We start from the raw sequence: 24250 nt of genomic DNA, 5'->3' as shown, positions 1-24250 counted from the left end.
TTTGTATGTGAGTAGTGTTTTCATACACTTTTTCTAACTTCACACATTTGCACAGGGGAATAAACTGTGGTCACTGCAGACAAACAATATCATAACAAGCATGCTGGTAGTGCTGTGCATAAGCCCTGACTCTCACTGAATCTCACTGATGTATAAAGTAATTTCTTGTAATATTAGAAACAGAAATCAGAAACAACAGAGGCCTATGGGTGAGAGAAAAAATTGCTTAAGACCACAGAGTTGAGAGCTTAAAATCACTCAACTGAACTGATAACAATCGTCCAGTAACAAGGATGAAAATAATGGCTATACTAGACGATTTCACATATAAATGTGTCAGAACTGGTAAACGGCACCTTAATTTTTAACTTTTAATGCTGACTGGATGATACTGATTACAAATAAGGTTCATGCTTAGTCTCAAGAGCTCATATGAACATAAATAGGCACTAGAATGGTAGAAAATGCAGCTATTTGATCCTTAACCTCTGTCTTGGGACCAGAAAAAATGGCAGACCTGCACATGTCAAAACTACACCAGAGGTTTTTTCAGGGTGAGACACCACCGCTCATGTGAGACCCAGGCAGCAAAAAAAACAAGCAAGAACCTGTACTCCAAAACAAAACACAAAAGCTCCAATGTAGCTTAGTGGGTTACATAGTCGAGGCCTCAGAGAGTCAATGTGTGTGTAGTGTCTGAGTGTGTGACTGTGTGTGTCCATTGCGGGGCACTGGCCCTAGACAAAGTGCTCCGCCAGCTTTCTGCCCACTGGTCTTTTCATTGCTGATGGATGGGCCTTGTTCAGCACCATCTGGCTATAGGATATTTCACATTAATCATCACAAACATGCGCACACACACAGACATACAAACACACACACTTCTGTCTCTTAAACATACACATAGCAGATGAGTACAATTGTCTAAATGTAAATGAACATACAAGAAAATATGAACAACGCTGCTGAAAGAAAGTGAACTTAAGAGACAGACAGACAGACAGACAGACAGAAAGAAAGAAAGAAAGAAAGAAAGAAAGACAGACAGACAATATTTATGCCCACTGACAGCACATTCTTGTTTGTGTTTTAGCTAGCCATTTTCCACATTTGTGATTCAGAGCTAGCCACGGGAGATTAAGAACCAAGTCTGATACAAAAAAACAATTAGTTCATTTAAAAACATTGTTTCATTTGGTTGGTAGCCGGGAGCTATGGAGCAATAAAGCCTCACTAACCCATCGCCCCCCACCCTGACTCAGTCTTTATTAATGACCTTTTCATACCTATAGGAGGATACGCATTAACAATAATGGTTGTAAAGACAACAATTTAGTGCTTGCTTCTCCTTTCTCTTTTTCTCTCTCCCTCTCCCTTACACACACGCACGCACGCACGCACACACACACACACACACACACACACACACACACACACACACACACACACACACACACACACACACACACACACACACACACACACACACACACACACACACACACACACACAGATGTGTTAGTAAACACATAATATCCTTACATAAACTGTAAGCTGAAAGGCCAGACACCCAGGGGAATTTAATGTAAAACGGGGGACATTATCAGACTTCATTTATTTCTATCTAACGGCTATATGGGCTTAATACAAGCTGATTTGCCTCAGTGTTTCCACGGTGTATGGACATTGGCAAGGACAGGCAGAACCGTGGTTGATCTGAGAGGAAGCATGCTTGACATTAGATTTATTATCATTAAATCATATCTCACGGCTATCTGGGTTTGTAATGCAAGCGGATTTATGTGCACATCTACACAATCTATGGAAAAGAAATAAGACCTACAGGAACATGGCTGCAAGTACGATTTAAGAAATTTGCTTGACATGTTAAAAATATTTATGTATGAGGGCTATCAGATAGCATATAATGGGATGGGATTACCTTTGACACATTTTATCCACAATATGTAGTGAACTTGGCAAGGTTATCAGTGAGTCAGTTTAAATGTTGCTCTCTTGCAGGGATTAAAAACATATGACATTATGTAGCAGTAATAAATGTGGCAAATCAGAGCAGGGTAAATGATGTTAGTGCATTTTAATTTGCCTCTTAATATGTAATTTATTTGTCAACATAGTTGACAACAATGTGTTTTGAAGCATGAAACAAATTTTATAAGCCAAATACAAATGAAAAAAATACACAAGATTACTAATACAAACAAATATTAAATTTAAAAGAAAATATGGATTCACTGTTCTTTATGGCTAGATTTCTAACACTGTCTTCTAGGAAAGGGCATTTCCGAAGGTCTGACTCTGGCTCTGACTGCGGTCATATTTCATATTTAGCCTTAACTTTGGAATGGACAGGGGGTTCATCCCTGAGGATCTCAAGCTTCACACTGGCTCGGAGTGAATTAAGAGCTCTCAGATCTGGCAAGACAACACTGTGCCTTTAAAGTGGTACTTCACACAAAATCTATCTTTTGGGAATGAAACACTCACCCCCTGTGTGCTCTGTATTTTCACAAATAACACACATACATACAGATGGACACTGAAGAAGTGGATTTTGCTGCAGGAGTGAAGCGACTGAACTTACATACAACGACAACTTATCACAAAATTTCTGTTTTAGGTGCCTTCATGGAAGTGTTGTTCAAGGCTTTCAGAGACATTTCTTAATTTGTTGCTTATTTGTGTATTTCTGGGTCTTTGTGGACATTACAGGACTTTTGCAGAGGTATAATTTAACTCCTTGAACAATATAAACATTCTTGAATCAGCATGTTCACAAGATACACAAGAACAAAGTGTTCAGTAATATAAAGTTAGATAGCAACATTCAGGCACAACCGGCTCAATATGATCTACTGTCACACAGTTGGTTTCTAAATTCCTCTGAGAATTGTACTTTAGGAGAAAGCATGTTGAAGAATACTTAATATCAAATTTAGATGCAAACGTGTTAATGCATTATGAAGATATTCTCTTCAAAAGTCACTCAATTTACATTCCCTGCTTGCGTGGCTGTTTTTTGTACTCACTTGTATGAATGTGTAATTCCATGTGTACTTCTATTACTGCTCCTGTGTGTGTGTGTGTGTGTGTGTGTGTGTGTGTGTGTGTGTGTGTGTGTGTTTCAGTGCGTGGGAGGCAAAGAGCCATGCCTGCTACAGTGGAAACGTGTTCTCTCTTACATCCTTTTAATTAGTATGTAACATATAACAGCAGCACCACAGGCACAAACTCCCTTGGAGGTATAAACTCTGCAAAAAAAAAGAAAAACTTTGCTCTGATAAATGACACAGTGTGACACCTGCATGGAAGCCTTCAATCACCAACATGTTCACAACATGTGCCTACTTGCACACTACTTTAAATATTCATTTAAATGACCGGAGCATAAAAACAAAGACGGGAGATTTCTAGATGGCTGTAGCCATGTACACGGACTAATCATAGTCTAATATGACAAAATGTAATTTTTCTTTTACATGACAGATGAAAAATGTGTTAACAGCTGTTGTCATGGTGTTGTCATTCACAGAAGGATGTCTACATAAGAACTACTCAGCAACAAACACACTCACACTGTTGTCACAAGGGTCTCATCATAAGCATGCCTAAAGAGAGGAATGTTCAGTCTGCTGTCAGAATGTGAACCGCATAATGTATGAGCTCATATACACATAAATATAGGAATATAGGGCATACACATATGGTTGAGGAGATTTATCTTTGACCTCAGAATTCAATCTCTCTGACACACACTCGTACTCTCACAATGTAATCAGGAACAAACACTTGAGTTGTTCTCATCCACTAGATTGCTGACAAGAGGCATCCATCTTGAGGAGACATCCAACTCATCATAGCCATACAGACAATATGATGATGGTGACCTACAGCTACTTTTGATGTCAAGTGAAGGCTTCTGTTCTAGAGGTGAATGAGGTTCAATACTCAGGGCTAGCTCTCGCTATTAAGAAATATGCAGATAAAATATTTTACTGTTTTGCAAAGAAAAAAGACAAAGGGCAAAACTTACGCAGGCAGATAGATACAGATATTTAAACCGGGGAAGTTATACAGGATCACAAACACTGAAATATGTCTTACCTTATGGTCGTACGGGTTATAAGAGTGGAAGAGTTGTGACAGCTCTTTAGTCCTCTGCTTCTTCTGTAGACAACAAAGATATAAAATACATTTCAGTCAGGACCACTTTGTCAAAATAATCTTTATTTACTTGCAAAAGTTTCATTTGGCGGTATGGTACTGTTCTGGGACCCCCTGCTCTTCCACGTGCTTGCGTGGAAAACCTGAGGCAGGAAGAGCACACCTTCCTGCCCTTCATGAGCCATCATGAACGGCATAAGCAGGGAGCGCAGCAGCAACGAAAAACCCAGACAGAGCAGAGCAACCAACAAGACACAATGTAAGATTCATAACAGATGACGGGGGGAGCTGGGGTGGAGGTGGGTTGCAAAAAAGCCAGCAGAGGAAGCAGCAAGTGAGGTCGGGCTAGAGCAGTTTAAATAGCGCGCTCTGAATGCAATTTCCCAATAGGAAGCGGGCACGGGGAGTCAGCTGAACCATCAGCTGATCTGCTCCGTGTTGACAGCTACGCTGTTGATGCTGATTTAGAGCTTGACGTCGTGGCCTGCCAGAACTAACGCTACGCTTGATTTGAAGTTTAAAAGCCACTCATATGATGCATGTATAATACAGATAAAAAGTCCAAAAACAAGTAATTTAGATATAACTGTAGATAATGGAGTATATACTTAGATTAAAATGGGGAAAATGTCACTTGCTTTATGTTATTGATAAGATGTTTAATCTATGTCCATTTGTTGGTTTGTTTGCAGGATTACACAGAAACTACTGAAGGGATTGTCACGAAACTTGGATGGAGGATGGGTCTCAGCCAAGAATAGACCCCATTACCTTTTGGTGCAGATCTGTGTAAAGAAATGGATCCAGGATTTTTTTCTCAACATATTTAACATTGCAAGTTTTCAAGATTTTCCTAGGGAGAAATGCATCTTCATGAAATAAAATCAGACATATTAAGGTGGCTGGCTTCTATTAAGGAGCCCAATTCGATACTGATAAAGGGGACTGTTGGGCCTTGGTGGAGGTATGCGGGCTATTGAGTCCAATTCTATTTTAATATAAGTTAATTAGTGGGTGACAATTTAGAGATTCTTCCTTTAAATTTTCTCACTTTCCTTGATTTGTTTTGTTTGTAATATTGTTGTGGAAAGCCCATTTGTAAGACTGTATGTTCATTGTATCAAAGATTATAAAATATAATGTAATGTTTCCAGATACTCCTTGAGAAAGTAGTCATATTATGTAGTGTGTGTCCACACGGTCTACTTTAAGTTGCTTGTATTTGTGTATTGTAAATTAGACAAATTAATCACCTGTCTGCAACACTGATCAGGATTTATATTTTTTTCATCAATTGAGGGTATTAACTTCAACTAATAACACTTTTAAAGTTGTCACTGATCAGTGTAGATACCTTTTTTTATATACATTTCCTTGGAACAATCATGATCTAATTGTTCCTTGGCATGTCCTCATTCTGTTCAGCTTGTCACGCAGATAGAGAAACATTACATATAGTATTAATATGGACATACTTTCACTCATGTTAACTTATTGGGTCACTTAAACAGAAAAAAAATGCCATGGTTGAGAACATCGCCTACAGTAATTCATTAAATCTATAAAATGTGAAATATACAGAGGGAAAAAAAACTACATTTATTTGCCTACCAGCTGTGGCAGAAACATTTCTCATTTTATTCTCGCTCAAAATCTGCCCTTAACCTTGTATGTCCTTAATGTGTAATGAGATGCACGAGCGTGAGACATGACTGTTTGATGTGTGGCAGTTGTTAATGCAATCAGTTACATGAGGCCGACGCAGTTACAAAGAGTGCTAATTAGCACGCTGATTAGGCCGTGTCTGGCTAAGGGGGAAGGATATATGCTATTGTAGCTTAAGGGAGTATGCATTCATTGCTGTGCACTCTCCTCTTCCCTCTGTCTTTTTCAGTGTATGTGCAGGGCTGGATTCAGTGTCCTTAGGCCAGATCTGTACATATGGAGCAGCAACCTACAAGTAGCTCAACTATCACACACAAGCATCATTATAGCATGACTGACAAATGCAGCTTCAGGACAGGCAAAGGCAGCTTGAGGATGTGGTGAAGAGAAAGATGGATGCATAGAAGGAAGAAAAATCAATTAAAATGTACAGAATTTATAATCAAGTTGGCAAAGATGGATAAAGTTTCAAAAGTTTGCATGAAAAAATCTCTATGAACAGATATCTGCATATGAATGCAGGATCTGTAGGCAGGGAATTTGATTTTGATATAGGAAACATGCTTACGTTTGTAGTCTGGTTGTCATCTGAGTAGCATTGCCCAATTAGGTTTGAGTGGGTTAAGTTGCATGCAGGTGAACAGTCCATTTGGAGAGCAAAATGGGCAGAATGCATAGGTTGTTGGAATACATTTTTGGTTGTAATTCGTCCGCAATCATATCCAGACAAATTAGGGGTCGTCTCTCAACTCCAACTCTTAATGTTCTAGTCTGAAGCTGCTAATCAGGCTGTAAACAATTATGCCCAGAAGAGGAAGTCTTGGCCCAGATATCCATTATCTAGATATCTACCGGCTACACTGGAAGCCCCAAAACATTGGCCGCTGGCTAAATTGCAGGCTACAGGGGTTCAGAAATTGGCATGAAATTACATGACAGACTTTGTTAAGATAATGTTCTCAGATAAAAAAAGTGGAAATGTAGTTAGGTAAGAAAATAAGTGCTAAATAAAGAGAATAGTGGAAGAGAGGCACTGTGGCAAGAAAAATAAACACACAAAAACAAGGGAAGGGAGGGGAAATAAAGGTATAACGGTACAGGTGTACTCCTTGCCCTTGGCCAACTACCGTTTTGACTTTGTCGTTCTCTGTCTCTTGTGAGGCCCAGCCTTTCATCACGCCACTTCTCATCACTCCTTGCCCTACTCTCCATTCCTTCCATTTGTGTACACCTTCACATATTTTCTTCCCCACACTCCAATTCTACCCATCTCTTACACATTCCCTGTTCACCCAGGGCTCTTGTGATCCATATAGTCCTGTAATCATTGGCCCCGTCCTTCTACCATTGTATCAGTCTTGTTTTCACCTGACTCCTTCTCGCTTTCTCTGCCAAAGGGCTCTCCAGAATCTCCAAATCCTTTTTTCTTTCGTTTTCTTTGCCTTTCTACGTATCCCTTGGTGCTCTACCACTCCCTTGCTCCCTGTGTTTTTCTCCAGTCAAGGAATACTCATACTAATCATTCTGTCTCCACTCTCTCACCCATCCTCCCCCTTGTAAGTCTGTCCCTCCACAATCTCACTCACTCTCTCTCGCTCTGCCTGGAGCACCTTAGGTGAGAGCAATTCTCTCATCATTTCTCCTTAACACCACTCTCTCTCCTCTCTTCCATCCCTTCATCACTCTCACCATCACTCTGTATTCAGTGATATGTGTGTGTGTGTGTGTGTGTGTGTGTGTGTGTGTGTGTGTGTGTGTGTGCGTGTGCGTGTAACTGTAAGACAGATGTAACCGCAGGTAAGGATTTCTCAACCACCAATGAACTCCCAGCAGAATTTAGCCAGCTCAATAGCACACACACTCTGTAGAAACACACAAAAACACACACCACAGCCTCACACACCAACACAGGCTCACACGTTGACTCACAAATACAGTACATGGTGTACACTCAAAATTGTCTAAAGTGAAAAAATGTGCGAAATACAAGGACATTTTAAGGCCAACATCAAACAGAAGGAAGAGCCAATAAAAAATAAAAATAAAACAGAACAAAACAGATTAAAGATACAACATGGTGAAGAGAAAGAGAGATCTGCTTCCTACCTCCTACCACGACAGGAATGAATGAAGGGGCAACCTCATCTCATTACATGTTATTTTAGAGTCCTGTAGTTTTAATTGATGGTGCTACTTGCATGGAGGTTAGGAGGTGGACATTTGTGAGATCCTCAGTTTAAATCCCTAGACTAATGTGAAAAAATCTAGTGGGGAGGTGAATGAAAGATGTTCTCATTAGCCCACAACAGCTGCTGTCGGGGTGCCCTTGAGCAAAAACTCTGCCCAAAGTTGCACCTGTGGAACCAATCAGTAGCCAATAGCAGAAGCCTGCACTGGGGAGACGGAGATATGTAAACTTTGCTAGCTGAAATTGAAATAGGCTATGCACGCTCTGTGAATGTGCCATTACATATACATAAACTGGCTTAAATCTCACCCACCTTTCCTGGATCAATGGACCCAGAGACTCGAGGGCGTGAACGCTGTGGAAAGTATAACATCAAGATTGCAACTCTAGAGGGACATTTATTTAGAAAGATGGTCTCCAGTCATACTGTACTTAACAAAGTGAACACGCCAAAATATGTAGTTATCAATTCATAAATACGTCGTGTCTCATCACTTTCTAAACCAACATTGATATGTATGTAAAGCTGTGTTAGACTTGTTGTCAAGAAACTTGTTTTAATTTGGGATGGGCTATACGTTTGTTTTTTGGCCGATACTGATAACCACCTGCTTCTCATGGCTGATACCAATAAGATAACTGATAATTTCCCATTTTGTATATATTTTTTTAAGTTCCTCACCTGCAATTTACAGACACCTGAGGGTAAGAAAGCAAAGTAAAAATAGATAATTTAATACTCCATATCCCTAATAAGATTTGCTGTGTTAAAAGACACAATCTCTCCTGTCTCTCCATCCCTCCTGTCAGTACATGTACAGCAAATTACAAGTGTGTTGTCTTCCTGGAAAACCTTTATAAAAAACAGCAGCAGTTTGACGTCATTAGCACAACAGAGTGCTGTGCTTCCTCATCTTCGGTGTTTATGCAAACCAACTCTAGAGAAGGATGCTACCACCTACTGCATCAAAGCGTGAAGATGCTATGCTTGTTTAGTCAATGAAAGCAATGTGGCTTCATACTATTGGCTCTATTGATTGGCTATAATTTCACCGACACTGATTGGGTTAATACTTTAATTATATATTCTCCATGACTAGTTTTAATAAATGTCCAAAAAACAAAACAAAAACAACAACAACAATAAAAAAGGCACACCTTATTAAACTCTGCATTTTGTCAACCTAGATGGCAGTCGTTTAAACTAAATAATGATTACTATGACGCCCTGGCTTTCTAATAAAAGACAAAACATACTGTAGATGTGGTCAACACACCTGTCTCTTTCAATTCAACATTTCCTACGTGATTGAAAAACAAACAATTGTGATATTGTGAACATACAGCCGCAACCTGCATCGAAGAGAGATCTGAAATCTGAATCAAACATTTTGCAGCATTTACATATGAGACCACCTTGTTAAATGTCAATGGTTCAGGTAGTCAAGCGTCTCTCAGAAACTCTGCGTTACCTTTCCTACTTTACTGTATCTTTAATTCTAAGAGCTTTATTAGTGTGCTGCATAGTAAAGTGTCTGTATAAAGGTATGTATGTGTGTGTGTGTGTGTGTGTGTGTGTGTGTGTGTGTGTGTGTTTGTGCGTGTGCATGCAAGGATGTGTGGTCCATCAACCAGAGAAGTTAATCTAGCATGCCGTCGAAGTTGTGTCAGTGGCAACCTAGCAAATCAAAGCCACTGTGTGTGTGTGTGTGTGTGTGTGTGTGTGTGTATGTGTGTGTGCGTGTATGTACGCATGGACCTGCCACCATGGTGATGATGAACGATGGTTGTTACAATTACGTCCATCTGTTGTTGCCGCCAGAGACGGATGCTGCGTCTAACGGGAAGTGACATTACAAGGATATGTACACTTGTACTCCAAAAACATGCAGGAGAGGTGTAGGATGAGAGACACTCTCTGCTGCCAATAACACACAAAAACTTACATGCTTCATGAAAACACTGCTGTTCTAAAATCATTTTATATAAAGTTGGAATATCTGCACAATGCTGTGAAGCTTGAAGTTTGTTATACAATGAGTGAACAAGGTTATTAAGATCGTTTTAAGAAAATAATAGAGGGAAACTTGAATTCAGAAGGTGTGGGCTTGTATTTTCCTGTTTGTCAAGGAAACCTGAAGTATTTCCTTTCTTGGAATTTTGTGAGTTTATTTTGATTTATTCATTACACTAAAAACCAAGAGAGCTTTCAAAAGTAGCAAACTTGCTGCTTGTATACATCTCCCAGCTGAAGCTCGGGGGGGGTACAAAGTGGTATTACGGTACAGGACAGGCCAGGGATAGCTGGTAAGCATGCTTACTTCAGTAGACATCTCTACAACACAGTACGTAGATGTCTTTGACAAAACATCAATACTGTTGTTGCTTTACATTCTGTTGATGTTTGTTCCTTTTTTAAATGTTTTTAACTAAAATATTCTGGCCATATTACACATTGCCCCTTTAGGCATGTGCATGTTGTAGCTGAATGTTCTTTACAAGTTTGTTATCAGTTATGTGAGATGTAAATTTCAAACACACTCTGAAATGAGATGCGAAGGCTGTTTATGAGACAGCATTTTATATGTGCTTGCCAACACAACCAGCAAGGTTTTGCTCCTGATAGTGTTTAATGTAATGAGAAAAAGCTCAGTGTGAGACTCTCTGACATGAGGCAGTGGAAATGTATGTGTGTGCCTGTCTGTGTTCTTGTGTGTCTGTATGAGCAAGGGCATATGTCATTATGCCCTGTGTTGTGCGGCAAGGTAACAGTGATCTTGCCTTAGCTTGTACTGTATGTGCTTCTGGCTTACCAGTATACGTCCATTTGTCTTTCCCTAATGACGGACAGATGTTATTGCTATAGAGCCTATGCCCACAGCGTGTTTGTGTTACATTACTGCAAGAAACACCATGGGCATAATCGGTGTGTGGTTTTGTCCATGTGTGTGAAGGATTAACACTTCCTAAAGCATCACAACGACAAGTGGTCACAATGGTGAAGCTCTGGTGTGTGTGTTTGTGTGTCAGTGACCATTCTGTCTCTACAGAGGTCACTACACATAACATGTATCAGTTATGTTGACTTGTGCCAGATCTATTGCATTTTGTGTTAACTAAGGCGTACGAACAGCATTTTAGCTGTAAATTGTTGATACAGAGAGATGGCATTTAAATCATTTGATTTGATTTTGTTTGATTTCATTATGTCATTTAGACGCATATTAAGGTCAGTCAAAATCAACTTGCACAATGAAACTTTCAAACACCTCTGTTTTGTCTAATTAATAATATAATTAATCTTTATTTTCAAGTTAACATTGGAATCACGTTGCAAGGTGTTCAAATAGTATTAGCACGTGTACAAGTAAATATCCATTCTGAATGTGTGTTGAAATCTTACGTTTTCTAATTAAAAACAGATTTTTAATCATTTTTTTATTCCTTGCTCACCACTGCTGCAGCCTAAAGTTCCTCTTTTATTAAATCTACACTTGTTTTGTACAAGCTTATTTTTTGTGAGATCTTTTTTTTTTACACCCTGTAGAACAGTGTTACTCTCAGTTGCTGATGACCTAAAAAAAACATTTGAATGTGGCAAGCAAAAACTGTGATCATTAAAATGCAATGTGTTATCCCTTCCATTATTAGTAGACTAGGTCCTCATTAATCAAGTTCCGGCCTATCTGGTCCCAGACAGCAACTTAACCATTAACTCAACCTTAATACCTGTAAGACTGCTTTTAGTCTGGTGTTATTATCTCCCCTGATGTGTGTGTGAGAGTGTCTAAAAAGCATGCATATGTGTGTGTGTGTGTGTGTGTGTGTGTGTGTGTGTGTGTGTGTGTGTGTGTGTGTGTGTGCATGTGTGTCTATGCGAGTGTTTGTGTGCACGTGTCAGGGCATAGATAAATGATAGTGAGGCTAGGATATGGAGCTACTAGTGGCTGGCCAGCTGTTTTACTTTGACAGCTGCCGCACTGGTGCCTTGTGGGTAATGGAGTTCTTAACCAATTACAACCTGGGGAAATTAAAAACACTGTCCCACTAGACTAGCTAATCTGCTCCTCTATCACTTTTTTTCTCTCTTTCTCCTCTGCAGCTGCTCATTCTCAACTCTTCCTTGCATACCAACAGACACCCAAACACACATACATACACACCCTCCATTCACCAAGTCCATTTATCAAGGCTAAGTTCTGGTCACCTGGGGATGATTATGGAGATCCGAGCTAATAGCATTCACATCCCTTTATTCTCAACACTGTCCCTTCTCTCCCTCCATCCCTGTGGTCCCCTATTCTTTCCATCTGCCTCTGCCTTCCGCTCCATCCTCATTTTTTCATATATCGTCTGTTACAGTAGGTAATAAGTTAGCCCCACAAATACCTCAAAACACCTGGACAACATCACAGCTGGACCCTCTCCAGCTCTCTGCTTCACTCACTGACTTACTGAGACAAATCTGTCTGTGTGTTCTTCCTTATAAATATGTGTTTTCTGGAAATCAGACTGCAGGAGCATATTTTTTTATTTTCATATATCTTTACTTCGTTTTATATATTTATTAATGCAACATCATCAATATGATGTCAGGATCACCAAATATAGATATGATTAAACAGTAGAACTAATTACTTGTATGCAATGTGTGTATGTAAGTGCATGTGAGTCCAACGTTTCAACATGGGGGCCAGATAAGAAACTTAACCAAGATTAGAGCTAAACAGCACACTAAAATTCCTGAAACCATTTCAGACAAAAAAATAGGCTATGCAGTAACATAATCTTGATTAATATTTGATCAGCAGTGCCCAATCTTACAGTTTGATCCGAGAATACCTTAGCAGAGATGCCAGTGCATTTATTTTGGTCAAAGGTTGCTTTTTCAGCCAACCTCAGTTTATATATTTTAGCTAATTTGATGCAATGTATGAATAATGTCTTTTAATACTAAAAATGACTGTCCTTATAATAATCTTTTCTCCAATGTGAGACAATGCTTCAAAAAAAAAAGGACAGTAGTGAGGAAGAAAGCCAACCTCAAAGATAATTTTATCTGTTTTCCGGTACATGAAAACAATTTCAGTATACCCAAGGCATAGGAGAACCTTACTCAAACAAACAACTTTCAGTCATTATCATCTATACCTGCCTATTTCTCGAAACACACACACACACACACACACACACACACACACACACACACACACACACACACACTCTTGCACAAGTGAGTGTGACTGCTTGTATTCTGGAGAAAGAGGTGTATTGACAGTTAATTAACTAGCTAATCACACATAATGTCCACTGTAGACAAAATGCTTCCTGTGGATATGCCTGACCACTTCCTACCATATGCCTACCTCTTAATGTGTTCCAGCAGTGCAATGACCTAAACCTTATTTTTAAGTCCAAAACTACCTAAGAATCATCTGTCCTGCAAAGTAAATTGAGGAACACTGAATCGCTGAATACAGTACCTCGTTACATCAATCACACTGAGCGAGATCTGCTTCGCCTCCCGTTGATAGTGGCACTGAAAAGGTCATGTCTGTGTCCCATACCGATAAGAAAAGGTAAACACTGCCAGTCTGCCCTCAGTTCAACATGAGAGGAAAAAAAACTAGTGCTGCCCTGAGGGCGTATCCTTACCTCATGTCATTCATATTAAAAAGGCACTGCTGCCAGTTAGACCAATTAAGGAAAGGTAGTTATTGAATGGAACAGCTGAAGCTCTTGGCAAGCAACCATTATCATCACCACCGGCCGCTCCTGGCAAGAAACCACACTGGGCACACAAAGGAAAGAGGTGATGGAATTAGAAGCAAAACAAAAGTAAACATGGCCGTTACATTCTATTTCTAATCTTGTAGGGTAAGCGATAAAATAGCTTATAGATGTAGCTAATTGCATAAGGTTATAACATAATGCCAAATTAGTTGTTTGTTGATGTGCAGTTCAACTAGTCCTATGTGGCTAGCTGAATTAGCTTGTCAAAATGCTATGGGAGGGACTGTGCATTTCCTTATTTCTTAAGATAGGAGTGGACTACCCAACTTTCTGGTGATATGCTGCCTCCAATTGGGGTTTGAGGTGTAAATTTGAAAGGTGGCCAATTCTTACATATTGCTCCTTTAATGTGCCCCTTTAGGTTCCACAATGGGCATGTCCCTGTAGCTGTTTCTTGTGGTCTCACTTTATGTCCTCCATCCATCTCCCTTTCCCCTTTAGCTTTCTTCCTATTGTCCCTTCTTGCTTTCCTTCTCTCCCTCCCTCTCAGACCTCCTTCTATCTCCGTTTCCTACTCCATCTAGTTCTCCATCCATCCCTCCTGTGGCTATTCAACACAGTTGTGTTCCAGACAAACCATCTGGTGCACTTTATTAATGACTGACCCTACATGGCCTAGTCGTCGCCTAGCTGCCACCACTTGCTGTGTGTGTGTGTGTGTCTGTTTGTATGTGTGTGTATGTGTGTAAGAACAGGTGCATCGTGACTGATGATGTGATGTTGTGTGCAGCTTTAACCACCGAAGCAGGTGTACTGGTTACAGGGACCCTAACATATTATTCTGACACTCTCTTTCACCTTTGACTGTTCTCTGTCAAGCACAAATAAACTCACAATTAGCTTAAATTTCAACATGTAGATGACCAGTGAAAACAGCTATTAGAGAGGATGACAATGTGAACATAGAGATCCTATTCAAGGTACTTAAAAAAATGTTAAAGTGAAGCAAGTGACCTGTTTTGTTGCCTGTATATAGACATTTTTTATTGCCCTTTTCAATTATTCACGTGACTTGGCACAAGCAACATAGTCATTTAATAAACAATAAACCTAAATATCAAAATAATTTAGTATGTCAAAAACAAAGTTGACACTAAAAGGTTTCCACAGGAACCAGCAATATGCCACAGCCTGACAATCAAAGAGCTGCCTGTGGAATGAAGTCTTGGACAGATGCGTGCTGACATCCAACCGCTGACAATAAAAGTAGGATGAGACAGATGGGGGAGAAGGAAAGGAGAGGGTAAAAAAGATAAGAAGAGTAGCAGCCGTGATGTGGTTGTCTGGGGATTGATCCCTCTAAGACACACTCAGCTTCTCCTCAGAGAATGAATGGAGATGGGAGGGAGGAGAGAAAAAGAGAATGACTTATGAAGACGCTCCACTTGAAAGAGATGTGTCAACACTTTGATGGTAAAGAGTGAGAGAGTGCAATGGCAAGAAGGGATAGAAGATACAGCAAAGGGTCTAACATAATGTAGGAGGTCAAACAAAAGAAAAAAGGTCAACGATAAACATATCAGGCACAAGTAAAACCCGCATGCATGCCATGGTTTAGATTCAATAATGCGAGAACTGCTGCATACCAGTGTTCTACAACATCTTTGGAAAGGGGTTGCTCATAGTTAGATAACATGGAAAAATGTGGATGGAAGTAATGATATAATCAAGCAACTATGAGTGGGGCTACTTTAAATATTTTTGCAAGAGGAAAACTACCAAAAAGAGCTTAAATTAAAAAGCAGCTTCAAGGAACTTTCATTTTCTTTAGTAATTCTGGCCGTCCCTGTAGACAAAAGTGGTATCAGCGTCACTGCTTTGTGACCCAAAGATCCTGACAGGTTCTTGTATTTGTTTGGAAGGCAGGCAGGAAGAAATACGCAACACATTTTTTTACTATTTTTCTGTTTCAAACACAGCTATTGGCAGGATGCCTAGCAATGAGGTAAGGCAGCTATTTGTAAGCTGTAGGTCTATAGCTAACAGATTTGGAAGGCAAGGCCAACATAAATTGTAATGTTATATGCCAGTTTCGTCTGCAGCCATGTGGAAATACAGATGTATCTGCTATCGTACCAGCAGATGATAGACAGCTTTTTCTCAGGTTGCGAGACTCCTCAATTCATCCTCAGCACTTCGCCATAAAAAATAGTTTTAGTTTAATGCCTTATTATTCGCAGGGAATCAAAGCCAGTGACAGCCATTAAGACTAACTAAGACTAACATACTACATAGAAATAGCCAGTCTTGTCGCTAATAGTCTCGTTTTCTTAGGTAGGTCATATGGAAGGAACTCCTTGTAGTGTGTTTAACTAAGGTATGTATGTAGAATTGTGAATCAATCCACGGTCAAGAAGAACCTAATGAAAATAATGAGCATAAAGTATCTTTAAGGATACACTGCAAGGGCTGTAGAAAGCTGTTAATTTATGTTTTACAATTATCTTGTAGATGACTGTGGCTCTGAGAAACCCATGAGGCAAAAGGTCAAGAAAACCCTGGAGCTGCTGATGGTGATGTTTTTAATCGGCGTTACTCTCTCGCTTTTGCTTTCTCGCTTACACACGTCTTTCGCAACAATTATGGCTTCATTAGCTGGTAATTGTTTCATTTGGCAGCTGATTGGGAAGAGAGCGAGGGAAGAAGACAGAGAGTACCTGTCAGGAGATGTGTGGTTATACAGAGAACAATACGAGGTTCAAATGAAGCAGAAACTACCATGAGACAATGTGTTGCAGTTACTCTACTTCAGTAACAGCCTTTGGATCTAGGCTCAAAGAAACCTCTGACTTGTGTCAGTCGAGGTAAAGAAAATATTTGAAAATGCCTGTCTTGAATTACCTCACTTGATCAATTGTTTCAAGAAAACTTCAATCTACAATCTTTAGGGCAGAGTGTCAACTCTATCTATAGCAATTCTGATAAATATTGCAGCGTTAAGACTGATCCTCTATCTTATCCAATCAAAGTCTGTTTCCTTTCATTCAACCCAGCCCCACCCAGGTATTCTCCACTTTAAACAAATTTGGATTTTGTAGTACTACTTAACTGCCAACATCAAATGTTTAACTCTAATACAGGCTTCAACATTTAAACATTTACACATTAACACTGTTTGCCATCATACAGTATGTGTACCCAATGTGTCTGTCTGTCTGAAGGGGACAGACACACGCCCCCAAATACAGAAATGTCTTTTAGGATTAGTAATATTTAAAATTCATAAAGAAGTCATGACAGAACTGGAACAGGCTTTTACATTTTTAGATGACAGGAGGCTGGCCTGCGTCTCCTCAACACACACACGTAAATTTGTGTGTGCACTTACAGTACATTCACATATGCATGGAGTCAGTTTAAATATCTTTTCCTTTAACAACTATGTATTACTGCTTATAATACAGCCTCCGCTATTATGAATGATTTGGTGAATTTTTTATTTCTATTTTGGCTGGTTTCAAAGTTGATATGCCTAACTAGGTTAAAATACTGTATTCCCCACTAAAGAGTGCTACAAGTCGGTAACAAAGTGCGCCTGTATACTATATACTGTGTCTGAATAACATGTTTCTTAGATCGGGTCAAGCTTCAGGCTTTGCTGAACTCAAGAAACTATAGTTATTGTCTGTTCAAGGTCTCGTGCTATTAAACATATTGTACAGTATTTTGAATATTGTGTGTTAAGATAAAGGGAATTGTTCTCATATCTCTATCACTTTCCCACATGAGCAGCTAAATCCAGCCCAAATCAGATATGTCAGATGATTAGTAGTAAAAAGGTCTCCGTCTCTTTGTCCACACTCACCATATGTGCTGGTACTTGCTCCATCTTGGCAGCAGGTGTACCGGGTCTGGGGTAGAACTGGTTGATGAAGAGACTTGGGAATTGGTAGAGTTTCACCAAGTCCATTGTCTCTTGGAAGTCTTCCTCCGTCTCCCCAGGAAAACCACAGATTATATCTGTGGCAATGGTTACCCCTGGGACCCTAAAATAGAGAGATAAAGAGAGCCTTTTAGGCAATATATATGTTTGTTATTTTTTTGCTGTAAATTCTGTTTAAAAATAAGTGCTATCGAGGTTCCCTTGAGAAAGGGACTTCTGCTTAACATCTGGTGGTGTAGAGAAATAACAACAAAGGTCCTTTGATAACATTAAACAAAATAATGGCATCACAAGAAATAATTACTATTTTGTTTTGTACCAAACACCACATAACATATGTTCACTTTGTTCATTAAATTAATCAGGGAGCATCGTGGAAAGCAACAATCTTTATTCTAGAGGTATCTCTTAGGGACACCAAGTCATAAAAATGAACGAAATTGAGTATTTGATTAAATTACTCTGAAGTTAATGAATTACAGACATTTCCCAATGTTGCTACGTGCCCTTGAAAAAACATGTGAGGCACGTAGCATTAAAGACAGCTAAAGCCTCTCCCTATGGACTCATTCAACCAATCAAACCCTGATTAGCAACCTCGGCTGCCAATCAATACCTATTGATTATTGACCAGTTGGCTCATTGGATTAATTGTAGCCAGTAGGATGTGGGAATAGATGCATTGATTAGTTCTATATATTCCGTATGTATTGACGGCAGATGGACAGCTTGTGAAAGAACTCCAAGGCTAAGTCACCGTTGTCTGTCAGAAGACCACGTATCTATAGTTTCGAGTATCCACTTGACATTCCCATTGATATGTATGCTGATTTCACATGTTAGCATACAGTTTCAATGATGAGGATTGATCCCAAAGGCATTTGCCATCATGTCTGGGGCTAAAATAGCTGTAAATGACCAATATAGGACCTCTGCTGGAAAGATTATTTCATTCACAACATTAATCTGACCAGTAAAGTGGGAGAGGTTAGCATTCCAACAGATCTGACTGAACACATCTCCTTTGAAAAACCTTTGGGGGGACTGGAAGAGGAAGGCCATAGGGATTGAGTAAACTATCAATCACCAGCAATGTGGCCATGCTCCTTTCAATTCACTCCTTCATCTATATCTTTATCTATATTCTTGCCCCTCTTTCACTCCTAACTCATTTTTCAACAAGAATCTCACACTTGACTTTGTAATTCCTTCACTGAAGCTCATATGTTCCCTGCTCTTACAGATTCAATGCCTGGCTGCAAATGTGTTCACATGAAGCAAGGACAGGATTTGGATTAAAAGTGAGATCATGAAGAATATTTTATCTCTTGTTGAAAATCCTTGAAAACTGTAAGACACATTAAGACAAGAAACAAACACGCATAAGCAAACACGACGGGGCCGACAAAGACAGCTCAACAAAGACATTAAGAAAAGAGTGGAAAAGACATTTTCTCAGCAATCGACAACATGATGCATCTTTAATTACATTAACTTCCTGCATCTGCAACCCCATGATAACCTCTGACCTATTGATGAGTTTCATTTGGCCGCTGGTCATTAATATTAACCAATGGCCTGCAGGCACAGGCATCCTTGACCTCTTAGATCTGCCTGACAACTCCCCTATGGAAAAGTAAAACTAAATAATTTAAAAACAAAAATCTGAGCATGGAATGGTGAAATGGATGAATAAATGAATAATTCTCGATTTGTGATTAAAATTTACTTGAATCCCCTCAAGCAGTGCTTCCAAACCTCCTGAGTATTAAACACAAAATACATAGTTTAAATCCTTTACTTTGTTAGGTAAACAGAGGACTATTTGCTGCCTGTAGGCTTTCTACAATAATTAATCAAGTAAAGTGTCTTGAAAATGGGAAGATTTAGTTTGGAGCCTAGGTTCTCTACTGTGTTTAGCCACATTATAGTCATCAGTAAATAACTTATTTGCAGGTGTGTGGTGTTAGTCCAGAAGCCACATTTGAGAAATGTGCAGCCAAGGCAAGGATCTAATCACAAAAAAACACTCTTCTCCTACAGTGATGAAAGTTTAAATAAATTAAATAATAATACAAAGAAAAACTTGCATTATTTATTGCCATTTAATGCCCTCGTCACCAGAGTATAAAATATCTATAATACACTCCCCCGAGCTATTCCATTAATAGCAGTGGGAGGGAAGGTAAATAAAATTAGCAAAACAAACAAGCAGGTTTTTTCTGGCCTCAATAGATAACTGTCTTTTGCATCTCCCCAAGGCTTGTATATCCAATTTGTGAAGGCCCTTTGGTGGTAATGGTTGTGGGGAGGTATGAACTGTAGGTAGCCAGTGTGTCCTTTTCATTCTTGCAGTAGTACTAAGAAAATTTACACCATTGCTGGAAAAAATGTGCAATTCGGGCTAGGGGTGCAAAGTAACACATGGAGATAGAATACTGAGAGAAAAGAGCAGGGAGAAAGACTGGTGTGAATTGGCTTTCGTGGATTTTCTTAAGGTGGAGGCTCAGAGGGAACAAAAACATGCGCGCACACACACTGTCATTTTGACACCTCTGTCTCTCCCAGATCTAAGGGTGATGGAGGTGTGATGTGTGATACTAATGAACAAGAACCACACTGATACTCTCCTTGTTAAAATGAGAGAGGAGAAATGCATCATGTTATTGTTCACCTTTCTAAAAACAGAGAGTAAGTAAGAGACGGAGGCAAAGACGGAGACAGAAAAGGAGAATATCAAGACAGAAGACAGATTAGGTGTCAGCTCAACTTGCTTTCAAATAAACCAATGCATGAGGAGAGCTATTTTTGAAACTAAAAAATTGATTTGTATTTCTAACCTACTGGACATAATTTTAACAGTGGATGAGTGTCTTCTTTCTCCAAACAAGCCTGTCAGTTTTCTATCCATCCATCCCATTTTGTATCACATTTGTATACTAAATGTTAAAAGGTTCTATAGCATATTCATTCAGCTCAAGTAGAGTTCTGATGGCAACAATTGGAAATATATATGCAAATTCCTGTTAAACACAGCTGACTAACTGTATGGGAATTGTCACCTTAAACCAAGACATCTAATAATACTCTTGTTTTTAAAAAAAGAGTTATCAGTTATCTGACCAATAAACTCAGAGAACTAGACGCAGAGTAAAAATAAAACACTGAGCAAGATGAGCCTCTGTAGTGTGTGGAAAGTAGATGAACAGACTGAGCAAACAGGATCTATGAAATGAGACACTGTATGTATGTATGTCAGGCTTGTTGAGTCAACAACAATTAGTTTTGATTAGGGAATGATAAAATAAAAGAAAGTGGTATTTACAAAAAAAGAAAGAAAGAAAAGAGGCATTACATGCTGTAGTAGAGACGAAGAAGAAAAATACTAAGAGAAGGAATTTTACATATGTTGGATTTAAAATTGAAAATAAAAAAAGAGGGACGTCACACTTTATCTGGTTCTGTCAAAATCAAAACGTCCCAAAAATGAACACTGTGACACTGTGTGAACAGGTGTGTATAGAAAAATGGGGCTCATCAACCTAATTATCATCTTTAAATGCATGCTTAATGTCTGTTTATGGAGGACACATTTAATTAGTTCTCAGTTTGACAATGTCTGAGACAATGATCTGTTTTAATGGAAAGTAAACTAATGCACCTGTGAATATATTACATACACTGTATGATGAGAGATAGGAGGACCAAATTTTATAAACAGCTAGCAGTCAGTTGCTACTTCTGTATTTCCTGTAGCTATTTCAGAGTACAAAGACACTGCAGCCCCTCAAGCCCCTAAAACAAAAGAGACCGAACAGAGGTGTGAGTTTGTGTGTGTGCTTTGTTCCTGCCATTTCTTCCCCTGCCCCATGTCGGCAAAGAGACCACATCCCTGAAGACAGTAGCCTCCATTAGCCATGGTGTGTAACCACTCTGAGTTAGCATTTACACAGGGACAATGTGTTCATAGGAGACTAAAGTCTTTTAATTAAAACTCAAGATAAGCACACAGTCAGTCTTCCATCTACCTCAATGGGCTGAATTAAGCTCCATAATACACGTCATTTTCTTCAGCACAATTATTATCAACTCTTTGTTTGCTGAGGCCTCATACGTGCATACACGTGTATGATTTTCCATATACATACAGCCATCCTCCTCATCATACATTCAAAATATGTGCACTAATATGTGGGCATGTTTGCACAACAGATGCCTGTGAGCGCCCTCCGTGATAAGATGAAGGCGAGACCGGTGGGACAGAAGAGCCCTGAAAAATGACAGCAAGGAAAAAAAGAGGAGTGTAGCATGGAAGTATAGAGAGGAAGAAGACTGGTGGAGGGATGGAAGGATGAGAGTGGAAGAAAGACAATCTGGGAAAGTAAATATTTACCTATTCATCTGCGGGAAAGAGACCGTGCTACCCATCTGTGCTGCAGTGCATGCACTGTGTGTGTGTTCTCTGAAATGATAATGTGTGGCACACTGGGGCCACTGTGGCATGGGAGATGGACAGAACAGGGAGAGAGAGACATGGTGATAAGGAGAGGGAGAAAGAGATGAAGATAGGAAAGGGACAGGCTGTAGAGAGATTTTGTTGTCAAGTGTATAAAGTTTGCAAAGCTGCTGTCTTGAGGAAAACTACTGAATAAAATCACCTTAACATGTAATCTGAGGGTTTTATCATGATGTGTGAGTGAGTGCAGGGGAGAGAGAACAGCAGCAGCTGGGGTGAGAGTGAAAACTAATTCTACAAGGACTGAAGTTTGAAGACTACAGACCCACACCATGTGTGAAAATGATGTTCAAGTCAGACATAATCAATGCTTATGTGAGAATGAGCAGTGGGGTTTTCACCATAGATGTTAGGTTTTCATTGGAGCCATCTGTTCCCTCACCACCTTACAATCCAAGGCCATGTTCATACCTGGTATTATCTGTCCTAGATGATCCCATCACAAGTTGACAGGTGTAAGTCCATCTGTTCATACCTGGCATTAAAATGACTCTTAAAAGACCACTTGTGATTGAATCTCACTTATCTATATGCTAATAAACATTTACATCACTTGGAAAAGATGATATGACATTTTTCACCCAAGAAACCTAATGTATAACACTTGCCAAATTTACAAAAAGAGCAAAATATTTCAGAATTTGTTATAGACAGCATTTAACAAAGTTTATAAAGTTGTTCCTAATGTAACATGTCTGGAAATTTAGCAGTTTTTTAACAGGAGACAAAGAAGTAGCTCTTATTTGTTAATGTTTATTTCGGACAACAAAAAGGCTGGTATTCTAAGGCTGCAACTAACACTTTTTACAGAAACAACATAATTTATTGCATTTAATGCTACAAATAAAAGAAGGCACAAATTATTTTGAATTTGCCATAGCTGTTTCTCAAAGTTTTTAAAGTTTCTCTTAAAATCTCTTAAAATTTTACAATTTGTTAAGGGAGTCCGGGGATATTGTGATTCCTAGTTAAATGGTTGGATCTGTTGAAACAGTGTGTGAACAAACAACACGTAATTTGCATTAGAGTGAACCAATTGGAAATCAGACAGCCTTTAATCAATTCTGTCCGTTGTTGTGGCTTCTTTTTCTTGTTTTGCAGAGGATGCCAGTTGAGTAGGAGGTCCTTTAATGTGGGCCAGGACATATTTGCCTACAGCCGTGTGTGGTCATATGCGGTCCAAATGTGGTGAGTGATCCGATGTAAAATGCAGCCTATGCTTAGAACTGTCCATATGTGATTGGATCCCCCAGAACTCATGTTAATACCACGTCTGAACAGGCCAAAATTGTAAATCTACTGAAGTGTGTTTTTGCGTCACCTTTAAACTGCCTACTTACAGTGTATTAATCTGTCTCACTGTTCCCATACATCTCTGTCAGTTTACTCTAAAATGAAAAACTCTTTACTTTGATACATTGTTGAACATAAAGCACCTTTTTTAAGAATAGAAACAAGTCCCACTGTCAATTGGTGATTACTGCAAAACATTTCTTCAAAATGATGCCAACCAGTCAGGTGCTGTCACACTTGAAACCCTTTTTTTAAAAATGAAGTTGGCTTTAAAAATCATCTCTACAACAGATGTCTTGCTAAATGAACTCGACCCTTAAGAGTCTGGGAAATATTCTTAAAATGAAAAACATCTGCCATTAAGCCGACTAGTTTACCTCATCAAATCCCTCTCCAACACAAATATAAAGAGAAACAGCACAGTCATGAAGGTCATCCATATCTTCCTTTGCAGCGATTTACTGAGATTACATTTCTTGTGAAGATCAAAACCTGAGTAATGTGCACACGGAGACATCACTTGTCATATGCTGAAATAGATTAAATGAAAAACTGTCAGTGAAGTTAAATAAACAGTTCAGGTCTTTCTTTTTTGTCATCTTGATTTGTGCTGCTTGTCTGTCTCTTTAGTTTGTTCACAGGTTTTCTTCCCCTTTCTTTCAGTTTAACATCTTTATTTTATGGTTGCGGTGAGATTGTTATACTTCTGTAGTTGCTTATATGTAGT

General features: G+C 39.2%; 1 protein-coding gene across 1 annotated transcript in view; it reads right to left on the bottom strand.

The window, feature by feature from the left end:
- cdkal1 (CDK5 regulatory subunit associated protein 1-like 1) overlaps positions 1-24250 on the bottom strand; it is a 238825-nt gene that overhangs the window by 52091 nt on the left and 162484 nt on the right. The window contains exons 11-12 of the mRNA XM_084357757.1: positions 17637-17817; positions 4126-4188 (exon numbers count right to left, since the gene is read on the bottom strand). Of these exons, the coding sequence (XP_084213883.1) occupies positions 4126-4188; positions 17637-17817 (244 nt within the window). The remainder of the gene's footprint in view (positions 1-4125; positions 4189-17636; positions 17818-24250) is intronic.

Source organism: Pagrus pagrus (assembly GCF_965226575.1).
Source record: "Pagrus pagrus genome assembly, chromosome: 7".
Taxonomy (NCBI): Eukaryota; Metazoa; Chordata; class Actinopteri; order Spariformes; family Sparidae; genus Pagrus; species Pagrus pagrus.
The sequence above is the reverse complement of the archived record's forward strand: the minus strand, read 5'-3'. Positions and strand labels throughout refer to the sequence as shown.